The sequence below is a fragment of the Podarcis liolepis genome (assembly GCF_965112155.1).
Source record: "Podarcis liolepis genome assembly, chromosome: 2".
NCBI lineage: Eukaryota > Metazoa > Chordata > Lepidosauria > Squamata > Lacertidae > Podarcis > Podarcis liolepis.
This window is the reverse complement of record NC_139555.1, coordinates 126,054,826-126,069,076: the sequence shown is the minus strand read 5'-3', so window position 1 is coordinate 126,069,076 and position 14,251 is coordinate 126,054,826. Positions and strand designations below refer to the sequence as shown.

Here is a 14,251-nt window from a genome sequence, read left to right as displayed (position 1 = left end):
GACCCCCTGGACCAAAGCACGCCAGGCACTCCTGTCTTCCACTGCCTCCCGCACTTTTGTCAAACTCATGCTGGTAGCTTTGAGAACACTATCCAACCATCTCGTCCTCTGTCGCCCCCTTCTCCTTGTGCCCTCCATCTTTCCCAACATCAGGGTCTTTTCCAGGGAGTCTTCTCTTCTCATGAGGTGGCCAAAGTATTGGAGCCTCAGCTTCACAATCTGTCCTTCCAGTGAGCACTCAGGGCTGATTTCCTTAAAAATGGATAGGTTTGATCTTCTTGCAGTCCATGGGACTTTCAAGTGTCTCCTCCAGCACCATAATTCAAAAGCATCCATTCTTGGGCGATCAGCCTTCTTTATGGTCCAGCTCTCACTTACATACATTACTACTAGGAAAACCATAGCTTTTACTATGCGGACCTTTGTCGGAAAGGTGATGCCTTTACTTTTTAAGATGCTGTCCAGGTTTGTCATTGCTTTTCTCCCAAGAAGCAGGCATCTTTTAATTTTGTGGCTGCTGTCACCATCTGCAGTGATTATGGAGCCCAAGAAAGTAAAATCTCTCACTGCCTCCATTTCTTCCCCTTCTATTTGCCAGGAGATGATGGGACCAGTGGTCATGATCTTCGTTTTTTTGATGTTGAGCTTCAGACCATATTGTTTTGCTCTCTTCTTTCACCCTCAATAAAAAGTTCTGCTGGATTTCTCTGAGGCCATTAATACCATTGACCACAACAACCTCCTGGAACGTGTAGAGGAACTGGGAGCTGGCGGCAGTGTTATGCAGTGAGTCCGCTCCTTTCTCCTGGGTCGTATCCAAAAGGTGGTGTTGGGGGATGAGTGTTGGACCCCTGGGCTCTCACTTGTGGGGTGTGACAGGGTTCCATCCTCTTCCACATGCTGCTGGGAGAGATCTTCAAGGGGGTGGGATGGGTGTTCATCAATATGTGGATGATACCCAGTTCTACCTCTCTTTCAAATCGGAACCAGTGAAGGTGGTGAAAGTCCTGTGTGAGTGTCTGGAGGCAGTTGCAGGATATATAGCGGCTAACGGATTGAGGTTGAATCCTGACAAGACAGATGTACTGTTTTGGGGGACGGGGCAGGCAAGATTGGAGAATTCCTGGTCCTGAAAGGGGTAACTGTGCCCCTGAAGGACCAGGTGTGCAGCCTGGGAGTCATTTTGGACTCACAGCTGTGCATGGAGGCACAGGTCAATTCTGTGTCCATGGCAGTGTCTACCAGCTGCCTCTGGTATGCAGGCTGAGACCCTACCTGCCTGCAGACTGTCTCTCCAGAGTGGTGCATGCTCCAGTTATCTCCCGCTTGGACTACTGCAATGCGCTCTCCGTGGGGCTACCTTTGAAGGTGACCTGGAAACGACAACTAATCCAGAATGCGACAGCTAGACAGGTGACTGGGAGCGGCCAAGACCACATAACAAAGACCTACACTGGCTCCCAGTATTTTTTCGAGCACAATTCAAAGTGTTGGTGCTGACCTTTAAACCCTAAGCGGCCTCAGCCCAGTAGAGCTGAAGGAGCATCTCCACCCCCATCGTTTTGCCAGGACAATGAGGTCCAGCTCCGAGGGCCTTCTGGCGGTTCCCTCACTGTGAGAAGCGAAGTTACAGGCAACCAGGCAGAGGGCCGTCTCAGTAGTGGCGCCCGCTCTGTGGAACACGCTCCCATCATATATCAAAGAAATAAACAACTACCTGATGTTTAGAAGACATCTGAAGGCAGCTCTGTTTAAGGAAGGTTTTAATGATGGATGTTTTCATGTATTTTTAATATTCTGTTGGAAGCCATCCAGAATGGCTGGGGTTAATAATAATAATAATAATAATAATAATAATAATAATAATATTGAACTAATTCTTCAGTCATGCTTCTGGGGAGTCTTCCTGCAAGCAGACCACTGTGTACACAAGGGTTTCACAAACCTGGGTTTCCATCTCTTTTTGGAAGACAACTGCTAAAGACATAGGAAAAACAATCATTGGAAAACAAATAAATATTGATATATATTTATGAAGGCAGCCCAGCTTAGGGAAGATTTTTATGTTGATGTTTCATTGTGTTTTTAATATTCAGTTGGGAGCCACCCAAAGTGGCTGGGGAAATCAAGGCAGATGGGCATGGTATAAATAATAAATAGATAAATATATAATAATAGTCACACATACATATATATATATACACAAATAATTGTAATAAATCAGCACGGCTCCTGCGTCTTATTACTGCCTCCTTATTACCTACCCCAGTCTTCAGCAGACATGGATTATGCCTTTCCTGTTCTTCTGGCCTTTTTGAGGAGCCAGGAAGAGTCTCCGTAAGACCCTCAACTTAACTCTATTAAAATGATGCAATAACAAAAGTAAATAAGGAAAAATAAGTGTGCAGCTGCCACCCTGCTGTGGAGGGAAACATAAATCCATCAGCTCATACCTAAATAGGAGGTCACCCGCTCCCGCCCCCATTTCCACTCTCCGCTGTGGGGAGAGAGGCGACTTGGGGGGAGGAGGGGGCCATTTCCCGACGGAGCCCCAAGAGCAGGAGGCCAAAGGCAGCGCCATCTCTTCCTGTTTCCATCCCCACACAGGCAGGGGCTGCTCTGCCAACGTAGCTCTAGAGGCGCGCGCCTGCGACAAGGAACCCGAAGTGTCTATAGGTCGGAAGTTTCCAGGGGGCCCAAAGGACCCGGAAACAGAGCCATAGCTATGGGGGTGGGCTAGACGGGGGGGGGGGGCGGTTCACCAGGTGACGCCTCCAGCAGGGCGCCGTTGAGGATGTCTTTGTGGGGACGCAAATGTCTCCAATCGGGTCTTTGACTCGGGGGAAATACAGCCTAGTTTCACCCCTGCCTGCAAAAAAGCTCCTGCGCCTTGATGGAGAGATGGAGGCCACGGAAGGGTTAAAGGAAGTGAAATAGGCCTGGATAGAGACCCCCCCTCTCCCCCCCATCTCCGTCTTGGGAGGCCCCTCCGGATGGAGAGGTTGGCGCCCCGGGAGAGATGCGGCGCAGAGGGCGAGGGGTGAGCGGTGCCAAGGGGCTTTCTGGGCACAGGGGAGACTGTGGGACGGAGGGAGGAGGGCAGAGGAAGATGGGGGGCTGAGGGAGGAATGGCAGCATCCCTGGGGGATAGGAGGCCAGCCGAGCAGAGAGGGAGGGAGGAAGACTCTTCCTTTTGGAGAGATGTCTCCATCCTTGGGCGCAGGAGGAGGAATCTCCGGTGGTGGGTCTGATAAGGGGGGGGGGGGTCCACTGATTTTCCTCACCCTTTCCTCCCGGGAAGCTCAGTCCTCTCCCCACTGATCCTCGGCTGCATTGCTGTTATTGTTGTTTAGTCGTGACCAACTCTATTTGCCAGGAGGTGATGGGACCAGTGGCCATGATCTTCTTTTTGATGTTGAGCTTCAAACCATATTTTGCGCTCTCCTCTTTCACCCTCATTAAAAGGTTCTTTAATTCCTCCTCACTTTCTGCCATCAAAGTTGTGTCATTTGCATATATGAGGTGGTTGATAATTCTTCCGGCAATCTTAATTCTGGTTTGGGATTCATCCAGCCCAGCCTTTCGCATGATGAATTCTGCATATAAGTTAAATAAGCAGGGAGACAACAAACAGCCTTGTACTCCTTTCCCAATTTTGAACCAATCAGTTGTTCCATATCCAGTTCTAACTGTAGCTTCTTGTCCCACATAGAGATTTCTCAGGAGACAGATGAGGTGATCAGGCACTCCCATTTCTTTAAAAACTTGCCATAGTTTGCTGTGGTCGACACAGTCAAAGGCTTTTGATTGGTCAATGAAGCAGAAGTAGATGTCTTTCTGGAACTCTCTAGCTTTCTCCATAATCCAGTGCATGTTTGCAATTTGGTCTCTGGTTCCTCTGCCTCTTCTAAATCCAGCTTGCATTTCTGGGAGTTCTCGGTCCACATACTGCTTAAGCCTGCCTTGTAGCATTTTAAGCATAACCTTGCTAGCATGTGAAATGAGTGCAATTGTGCGGTAGTTGGAGCATTCTTTGGCACGGCCCTTCTTTGGGATTGGGATGTAGACTGATCTTCTCTAATCCTCTGGCCACTGCTGAGTTTTCCAAATAGTCAAACCCTTGGTCCACCTTGGAGAGGAGAAGAGAGAAAAAGCTGGAAGGTCCTGAGGGGGAGGAGGGAGGAGAAGGCCTTCTCCAAAGCGGCTCTTTGCTTCTGGAAGCCCCGCCCAGGAAGTAGCCAGATACCTCTGCCTCTCTCTCTGGCTCCCATTCTTAAGTGTTTCCACTGCATGGTTAATCGATGGTGGTGGTGCTGATGATGTATATATACCAATCTAGGAATATGGGAGAAGGATGCTATAGAAAGGCTTTCAGGGTTTATATATAAGTATATCCAGAAGGCATTTCTATTACAGTGGTGCCCCGCAAGATGAAATTAATCTGTTCTGTGGGTGTCTTCATCTTGCAGGGTTTTTCGTCTTGCGGAGCACCGCTATCAAAGGCTTAGCGGATAAGCGGTAATTGACAGATAAGCGGCTTAGCGGCTATTAGCGGATAAGCGGCAATTTGCAGATAAGCGGCTTAGCGGCTTTCAGAAAAGACAAAATAAACGCAAGACCCCCCAAAAAATTTCGTTTTGCAAGACAACCCCATAGAAAAATTCATCTTGCGAAGCAGAAAAAAAAATCGGAAAGCCCTTTCGTCTTGCGCGCTTTTCGTTTAGCGGGGCATTCATCTAGCGGGGTACCACTGTACTTTTATTTTTTGTAGGCAATGTCAGAGTGGGTTACAAACTGAGATACAATCTATCAGCATCCAAAGATCCATAATCCGCCCCAATCTCGGGCATTTCCACGGTAGACAATACCTGTGGCTGGAGGCTCTACACCCTGGGCTGTGCATCTGCAGGCCTGGAATTGCCAGTATTATAGGCAATGGGTGTGAGATTGCCAAATTTACAGACAGTATGTGAGTGAGAGTTTGTGTTTGGGATGATAGTTTACAGCAACCGTGTAATTTACTCCATCCGTAACTTTTCATGAACCGATATTGCGGTAGGAATTCCAAAATAATTATGCAAAATCTACAAAGAGACTCTCAGGATAATGGAGATTGCGAGTCTTCCTGCTCCACAGTTCACACCCTCAGCCTGGAGCCCACAAATGCTGAGGCCATAATACTTTTATTAGCACTTAATGGGACACCAGCTACTTTGTTATACTTTCTTCAACACATTATTGAATACTTTTCCAGTGATGTAAATGGCACTTCCATTTTACTTATTCCGCACAGGAGAGAATCTGATCTGCAAGTCTGAGCTCAACTTCTTCCTTGAAACAGAAAAATCCAGAGACTTTGAGAGGTATGTCGTTCCTCTTGCCTGGGAGACTGTATCTTTGTAGGTCTTGTTTCAGTTTGTGGGAACATGAGAAAAGTCCTGCTGTATTAGGATCAGGGCCCACCTCGTCCATCATCCTCTTCTCGCAAGGACCAGGCAAGGAGAACCCCCCCCCCAGCAGGGCCAACAACTGTCTCCCCACTCAGGACTCCCAGCCCCTGGGATTCAGATGAATAATTCCTCCGTAGGGTGGGGGGACTAATAGCTGGGAACTGAAGGACTGCTACTGAAATGGTGGGTGGTTCTGAGAAGGTGGACACAATGGAGCAGCCTCAGGAAGTAAATGGTGCAGGATTAGGGAATGTGTGTAGTTGCTTGGAGTGTATCAGGAAGATGTTACACATCACGGAGGAAGGAGGGAACAATACAGATATTTAGCTTTTTCAGAAAAGGAGGAAGATGGAGAAAGTGTGTCCCTCCAGATGTTGTTCCAGTAGAACTCCCATCATCCCTGGTCGTTGGCCATCCTTGCTTGGGCTGATGGTGCTTTGAGTCCAACCACATCTGGAGGGCCAGAGGTGTCGCACCTCACCATAGATGGTTCCTCTAGGAGCTCAGACTCACTTGGGAGGTCCGGGTGGGTATAGATACCAAGGGTCACTGAGACATGTTTTCAGGGATTATGATTGATACCTAGACTCCAAATCCAAGGTGCCCACACTAAATGAAGGTCTGGATGATACCCTCAAAGAGGTCTGGTTTATATTCCAGAAGACGGCCAACCAGAGGATAGATCTGAAGGTTCTGAACTGAGTTCAGAATCAATATTCTGAGTTACAATTCAGGCTGAGAAATGGAGGCAGGGATCCTAAATGTCATCTAATGGTGGTTTCCCCCCTCAGGCTCTCTTCTGGTGGAAGCATCTCTGACTGCACCTCCTCTCTCAAAAGTCAGATTCTGTCCTTCCACCCCCTTTTGTTGACATCCATCTGCCTCGAGACACAATGTAGAGTCTCCATGAGGTTGAAGTCAAACAGGGGTGTTAGAAGCACAGACGTGACCCCTGCAGAATACAGGGCAGTGTGTGTGGAGGTCCTGGGCTGCCTACACGACAAGGCCATCTTCTCCAGCAGGGTGGCCCTGTTTAAAAATGCAAAAATCCGGACAGAGTTGTTGGGCTTTTTAAAAATACAAATTCTCCCCCCAAAAAACAGCTTTTGAGCTTTCCTGATGTTTCCCACCATAGAAATCTTCGGAATGTAATGGAGTATTGCAGCAGCGGTTTTGCCTTGTGTGGGTGATAAATCCCAGTCTGTACACAGGCTTATTGCTTAATCTAAAAAGGCTTTATTATGTTCAGAAAAACCATCATAAATCACCCCGGAGATCGGGCGGACATTCCCTCCGGCTCAACAGCTAAAAGCGAAAGTAACTCACACGCAAAGAAAGATTCCCGTATGTGAACAAAACCAGGCCTCAAGATGTGAGACGGTCACATAGAACTGTTTAACCCTGTAAGTTCTGGTTCTCCTCACAAGAAACAGCCGCCTTGCCATACATCTGGGTGGACCTTTTGCCGATCTTGTGAAAATCCTCCTCGATTCCTGGGGGGGGGGGGGAGCAGACCTATGGCAGCCCTACCTTCTCAACCTTCTTGATATGGTCCAAAGGGAAGCAGAGCAATATTTTTGGCCCCAGCTTGGCCCCAGGAGTTACCGGAAGGAGGTGTACAAGGACTCCACCCAACATGTTGCAATGTATTTGGACCGATAGAAGCTCCATATAAAGCACTCAGGAGTCCAGCTGTGTAGCAAGGAGAGCTTTATTCCAGCTGCAGTCCTGCAGCATCATAAAGTTCCACAAATCAGCCTTCCTACATACGGGGGGGAGAAGCCAGTGTGAAGTCAAGCATACCTCTGTATACAAGCTGGCTATAGACCATCTCTTGGGATGCTGACTCACCACATGAAACTGAGTCAGCATTTCCACTTAGCATAGTGTTCACTCCTTGATACCCACAACACTCCAACACAATCGTCTTAAGGACTCCACTCCCGATTCGTGTAGGGTTTACTGCTTAGCCTCTTCTTTTCCTGAAGATATTCACGCAAGGCTGAAGAGGTTTAGGATCAGAGTTTTCCTTCTGCTGCTTGGCCTCCCTTCCCAGGTTGATGAGCCCCTCACTTCCCTCTACGGCACTTGCAGAAACCACCTGCTTGACCATTGGAGACACTATTGGTCTCATCTGCTCAGTGTGCCAGAGCCTGTCATCGCATGCAGTGAAAGTCCCCGACTCATCAAGGGATTGAGACCCATCAATTATCCTCAACTGGTTTAGATGGCCTGTCAAAGCTTTTCCTGGGTTGTGTGTGCTGTTGCATGCTGACAGCTTCTAGGACCCACAGGTGAGAGTACAGGTTGGGGATTAATGGTGGACCAATCATCCCAGAAGGAGCCCTATATGTCTCCCACGAGAGGTACTATCCCAGCCCCAACACCCCATGACATAATATTATTAATGTATTTGATATCTCAGGAATAAATTTGTGTCTCCAGCAATAAAACTAATAGCTTCATCCTATGAATGAATCAGTGCTAAATATGGGAGGCTGAAGTTTCCATTAAGTACAGTTATATATTGATGTTTAATATTGAGCTTCTTCAGTGTGACACAGATTCCGCATTGAAATAGAGGAGGTACGTCCAGGAGTGAGGCAAATGGAGAAAAGACAGTGAGAGAGGCCTGGGCAGAGAATTTACACTAGGATAGTCCAGTGTCAGAAAACGGGAACGAGGTCAGGTGGCACATCATAATTATAAATATTAATTGGAATGAGTGGTAATTGAACTTGATGTGTGTCATATTCCTTTGTTCTCTCCCTTGAAACACCAACAGGATTTTGTCTCCCTGCACTCTGAAGCAGACGATGGAGAAATCAGGCAATAATTCTGGGGGGCCATCTGTAAATTCAAAAGGAATAACGAAGAAACCATTTGAATGTATAGAGTGTGGAAAGAGCTTCTCTCATAGTGGGAAACTTCGACGACATCATCGAACTCACACAGGGGAGAAACCATTTGAATGTATAGAGTGTGGAAAGAGCTTCAGTCAAAGGGGACACTTAAGACAACATCAACGAACTCACACAGGGGAAAAACCATTTGAATGTATAGAGTGTGGAAAGAGCTTCAGTCTAAGGGGAAACCTTAGAATACATCAGCGAACTCACACAGGGGAGAAACCATTCAGATGTATAGAGTGTGGAAAGAGCTTCTCTAATAGTTGGAAACTTCGACGGCATCATCTAACTCACACAGGGGAGAAACCATTCAGATGCATGGAGTGTGGAAAGAGCTTCAGTGATAGTGGACACTATAGAGAACATCAACGAACTCACACAGGGGAAAAACCATTTAAATGTATAGAGTGTGGAAAGAGCTTCAGTCAAAGTGGACATTATAGACTACATCAACGAACTCACACAGTGGAGAAACCATTTAAATGTATAGAGTGTGGAAAGAGTTTCAGTCAAAGTGAGAAACTTCAACAACATCATCGAACTCACACAGGGGAGAAACCGTTTAAATGTATGCAGTGTGGTAAAAGTTTCAAGAAAAGTGGACACTATAAAGTACATCAGCGAACTCATACAGGGGAAAAACCATTTAAATGTATAGAGTGTGGAAAGAGCTTCACTCAAAGTGGAAACTATAGACTACATCAACGAACTCACACAGTGGAGAAACCATTTAAATGTATAGAGTGTGGAAAGAGCTTCAGTCAAAGTGAGAAACTTCAACAACATCATCGAACTCACACAGGGGAGAAACCGTTTAAATGTATGCAGTGTGGTAAAAGTTTCAAGAAAAGTGGACACTATAAAGTACATCAGCGAACTCATACAGGGGAAAAACCATTTAAATGTATAGAGTGTGGAAAGAGCTTCACTCAAAGTGGAAACTATAGACTACATCAACGAACTCACACAGTGGAGAAACCATTTAAATGTATAGAGTGTGGAAAGAGCTTCAGTCAAAGTGAGAAACTTCAACAACATCATCGAACTCACACAGGGGAGAAACCGTTTAAATGTATGCAGTGTGGTAAAAGTTTCAAGAAAAGTGGACACTATAAAGTACATCAGCGAACTCATACAGGGGAAAAACCATTTAAATGTATAGAGTGTGGAAAGAGCTTCAGTCAAAGTGGACATTATAGACTACATCAACGAACTCACACAGTGGAGAAACCATTTAAATGTATAGAGTGTGGAAAGAGCTTCAGTCAAAGTGAGAAACTTCAACAACATCATCAAACTCACACAGGGGAGAAACCGTTTAAATGTATGCAGTGTGGTAAAAGTTTCAATAAAAGTGGGCATTATAAAGTACATCAGCGAACTCATACAGGGGAAAAACCATTTGAATGTATAGAGTGTGGAAAGAGCTTCGCTGATAGTGGGAAACTTCGACTACATCATCAAACTCACACAGGGGAAAAACCATTTAAATGTATAGAGTGTGGAAAGAGCTTCAATCTAAGTGAAACCCTTAGAAAACATCAGCGAACTCACACAGGGGAGAAACCATTTAAATGTATAGAGTGTGGGAAGAGCTTCAGTCAAAGTGGACACTTAAGACAACATCAACGAACTCACACAGGGGAAAAACCATTTGAATGTATAGAGTGTGGAAAGAGCTTCAGTCATAGTGGACACTGTAAACGACATCAACGAACACACGGGAAAAACCATTTGACTGCATAGAGTGTGGAAAGAGCTTCAGTTGAAGTGAAAACCTTAGAACACATCATCAAACTCAGGGGAGAAACCATTTAAATGTACAGAGTGTGGAAAGAGCTTCAGTCGAAGTGGGCACTATAAAATTCATCTACAAATTCACATGGGTGGAACGCTTTAAATGTAAGGAGTACGGAAAGTAATGCGGGTAACATCTTAAAATAGTAGAATACAAGATGCAGTGTAATGTTAGGGAGGAGTGTGTCATCTGGAGAGCTGGTGGTGAATAATGGTGGGCTGAGTGTCACATGGTTTTTGGTCTTTGGTGGAGAGATTGGAAATGTTCATGTGGAGGTGGAGAAGGACAGTTTGATAGACTTTCTTACTCAGGAATTTGCTGATTTTTGGGACTTGCAATTGGATCAAGATGATTTTAAAATTGTGAGTGCCTTTAGACTCGGAAGAGTAGGGAGGAAAGAGAAGAATAGAATAAGAGATTGTTTGATTACCCTCCGATCTAAAGAAGAGAGAGACAAAATTTTGGGCTGGCACTATCAGAACCCTCTGGTAATACTAGTCAAGAGTGGAGATCTTTAAGGACATTCCGAAATATCTTTTGGATCTTAGGTTGGACTACAGTGACCTGTTTGGCTTATTGAAAAAGAACAAAATCAACTTCAGGTGGGAATTCCCCCAAGGCCTATCCTTCAATTTCAGAGGAAAGAAGATAAAGATAAAATCAGTGGAAGATAAAGCTAAATTTTTGGACAAGCACGGAGACGATTTACAGAAGGAGCTGGGGCAAAAGCCAAGAGTATCGGACAGAAGACCACTTGATAGAGGACTAGAACAAAAAGCGCTGGAAAAAGGATCACCAATACTGGATGTAGCAAACCTATCCTATGGACTGGACAATTTAGTGAAACCAACAGAAGAAGAGCAACTACAGGGTGCACTTGGAGGAAAATCAAAGTAACCACATCATGGCACTGCAAATATTAAGCTGGAACATTAATGGTTGTAACTATCCCGAGAAAAGACGCAGAGTCTTTCATTTATTGAAAAAGGAACAATTGGACTTGATTTGCCTACAAGAAACACGTGTGACTAGGCTACATAGGAAAATTCTGAGTAATAAAAGATTGGGACAAGAATTTATTTCATCAGACAAAGTTAAAAAAAGAGGAGTAGTAATCTATGCAAAGGAGAGCCTATCACCGAAATTTATATTTAAAGACGATCAAGGAAGTCTTGTGGCAATTGAAATTCAATCACAAGGAGAGAAATTTCTAATTGTAGGCATTTATGCACCAAATGAGGGAAAATCGGAATTCTTTAAGAAGCTGCATGAGACTCTGTTGGACTATATGGATTACAATATAATTTTGATGGGGGACATGAATGGAGTGGTTTCTACAAATATGGATAAGGCACAGAGACAGGTAGTCACCAAGGATGGAAGATTACCAAAAACTTTCTTTGACATGACTGACAATTTGGACTTAATTGACACTTGGAGATTGAAGAACCCTCTGGGAAGAGAGGGAACTTTCTTCTCTGAGGCTAAAATGACATGGACAAGAATTGACCAAATCTGGGCAACTAGAGGGCTGGCTCCAAAGATCAGAAAAGTGGAAATTTGCCCTAAAACTTGTTCCGACCATAATGCTGTGAAGATGGAAATGAAACTAACACCAATTGGTTCCTTTAGATGGAGGATGAATGACACTTTGTTTAGAAATGAAGAAGTGACCAAGAAGGCCCAAAAAGTCTTGAGAGACTATTTCGAGATAAATATGAACACTACGGTTGAAAAAAAAGAGTAATTTGGGACGCAAGCAAAGCGGTTATGATAGGTTTCTTGATACAACAGAATGCAATCAAGAAGAGACTCCAAAATGAGAAAAAAGATAAAATTCTGGAGAAAATAAAGGAAGGAGAAAAGAAATTGAGAGTGAAACCAAAGTCGCAGGAGATCCTGAAAGAGATAAAGCTATACCAAGTACAATATACAAAATTGATGAATCAGGAAATTGAATGGAAAATTAAACAGATGAGACAAAAGACGTTTGAATCGGCAAATAAATGCGGGATACTGCTGGCTTGGCAAATGAAAAAAAGACAAAAACTCAATACTATTACAAACTTGGAAGTGGAAGGAAAGAATATACAGAATCCAGTGGAGATAAGAAAGTGCTTCCAGAGGTATTTTAAACAACTATATACACAGGAGACGCAGAAAGAAATAGACATTGACTGCTTTTTGAAAATAATTGGATTACAAAAAATCTCTCAAGAAAACAAGTTAATGTTGAACTACAAAATAACGGATCAGGAGGTAGAAGGGGCCATTCAGAACATGCAATTAGATGGTTTGACTTCAAGATATTATAGATCCATGAAAGAATGGCTAGTACAACCTTTAAAGGAAGTCTGTAATGCAATATTGGAAGGGAAAAGGGCACCAGAGTCGTGGAAGGAATATTACACTTATACCGAAAATAGAATCTGAAAAGACACAGCTTAAGAACTACTGCCCCATATCTTTGCTCAATGTGGATTATAAAATTTTTGCAGATATTTTGGCTAAAGGATTAAAAAAGGTGTTAGCAGAAGAAATTCATAAAGATCAAGCGGGCTTTCTCCCAGGCAGACATTTGTCTGACAATACAAGGAACATAATTAATATTTTAAGAGAAATTACAAGTGAATATCAACACTAAAGCAGTTCTTATATTTGTGGACGCGGAGAAAACCTTTGACAACATTTCTTGGAGCTTCATGAAGAAAAATCTACAAGGGATGGGGGTTGGTCAAGGGTTTGAAAATGGTATAGGTGCAATTTATTCAGAACAAAAGGCTAAGTTAATTGTGAACAATGTAGTGACAGAAGAATTTAAGATAGAGAAAGGAACATGACAAGGTTGCCCAATCTCTCCATTGCTTTTCATATCGGTCCTGGAGGTCCTTTTAAATATGATTAGAAGGGACCAATTGGTTAAAGGTATACAAGTCGGAGCTAAACAGTACAAGTTGAAAGCATTTGCTGATGATTTGGTATTGACATTACAGGAGCCAGAGTCTAGTGCTAAAAGAGTACTGGAAGTAATTCAAGAATTTGGCCAGGTAGCAGGTTTTAAGCTGAACAAAATGAAAACTAAGGTGCTAGAGAAAAACCTAACAGGGATTGAGAGAGAGAGGTTCCAGAAAGAGACAGGATTAACATTGGTTAAGAAAGTGAAATAGTTAGGGGTTAATATGACAGCTAAAAATGTGAATTTAAGGATAACTATGAAAAATGTTGGACGGAAGTGAAAAAGGATTTAGAAATATGGTCAAATTGAAGTTATCAATGCTGGGCCGAATTGCTGCGATAAAAATGAATGTATTGCCTAGAATGCTGTTTTTGTTTCAAGCATTGCAAATTATTGATAAAATGGATTGTTTCAAGAAGTGGCAGAGAGATATTTCTAGATTTGTCTGGCAGGGCAAGAAACCTCAAATAAAATTTAAGATATTAACAGATGCTAAAGAAAGAGGTGGATTTGCCCTGCCAGACTTTAAACTTTATTATGAATCAGCCGCTTTTTGCTGGCTGGGAGAATGGTTGCTTCTTGAAAACACTGACGTGCTGGACTTAGAAGGTTTCAATAATGTATTTCGATGGCATGCATATTTGTGGTATGATAAGGTCAAAGCACATAAAGCATTTAAAAATCATATTGTCAGGAAAGCTTTGTTTAATGTTTGGACAAGATATAAGGATTTGCTTGAAAATAAAACTCCAAGGTGGCTGTCTCCAATGGAAGCGAAGGCTCAGAAAAAACTCAATATGGAGGCCAAATGGCCGAAATATTGGGAAATATTGGAACAAGAGGGAGATAGATTGAAACTACAGAGTTTTGAAAAACTAAAATGTTGCATTGTTTTAGTGTTGTTAGCCGCCCTGAGCCCGGCTTCGGCTGGGGAGGGCGGGATATAAATAAAATTTATTATTATTATTATTATTAAAAAACAAAATGTGTGATTGGCTCCATTATTATCAAATAATGGAGGCATATAATCTGGATAAAAAAATTGGTTTTCAGGTGGAAAAATCAAAATTGGAAACACAGCTGTTAGACCCCAAAAGTAAGAATTTGTCAAGAATGTATAACTTGCTGTTGAAATGGA

General features: G+C 43.6%; 1 protein-coding gene across 9 annotated transcripts in view; it reads left to right on the top strand.

The window, feature by feature from the left end:
• LOC310701328 (uncharacterized protein) overlaps nt 1–13,994 on the top strand; it is a 110,286-nt gene extending 96,292 nt beyond the window's left edge. For 6 of the 9 annotated variants that reach the window (XM_083492070.1, XM_083492071.1, XM_083492074.1 and 3 more), the window contains 2 exons: nt 5,294–5,363; nt 8,236–13,994. In XM_083492070.1, the coding sequence (XP_083348196.1) occupies nt 8,267–10,105 (1,839 nt within the window). In that variant the 5' untranslated portion in view covers nt 5,294–5,363; nt 8,236–8,266 and the 3' untranslated portion in view covers nt 10,106–13,994. Of the gene's footprint in view, nt 1–2,762; nt 3,041–5,293; nt 5,364–8,235 lie in introns of those variants that run through there. The other 3 variants (XM_083492068.1, XM_083492067.1, XM_083492073.1) reach the window with 2 other exon arrangements.
• The last annotated feature ends 257 nt before the right edge of the window (nt 13,995–14,251 follow it).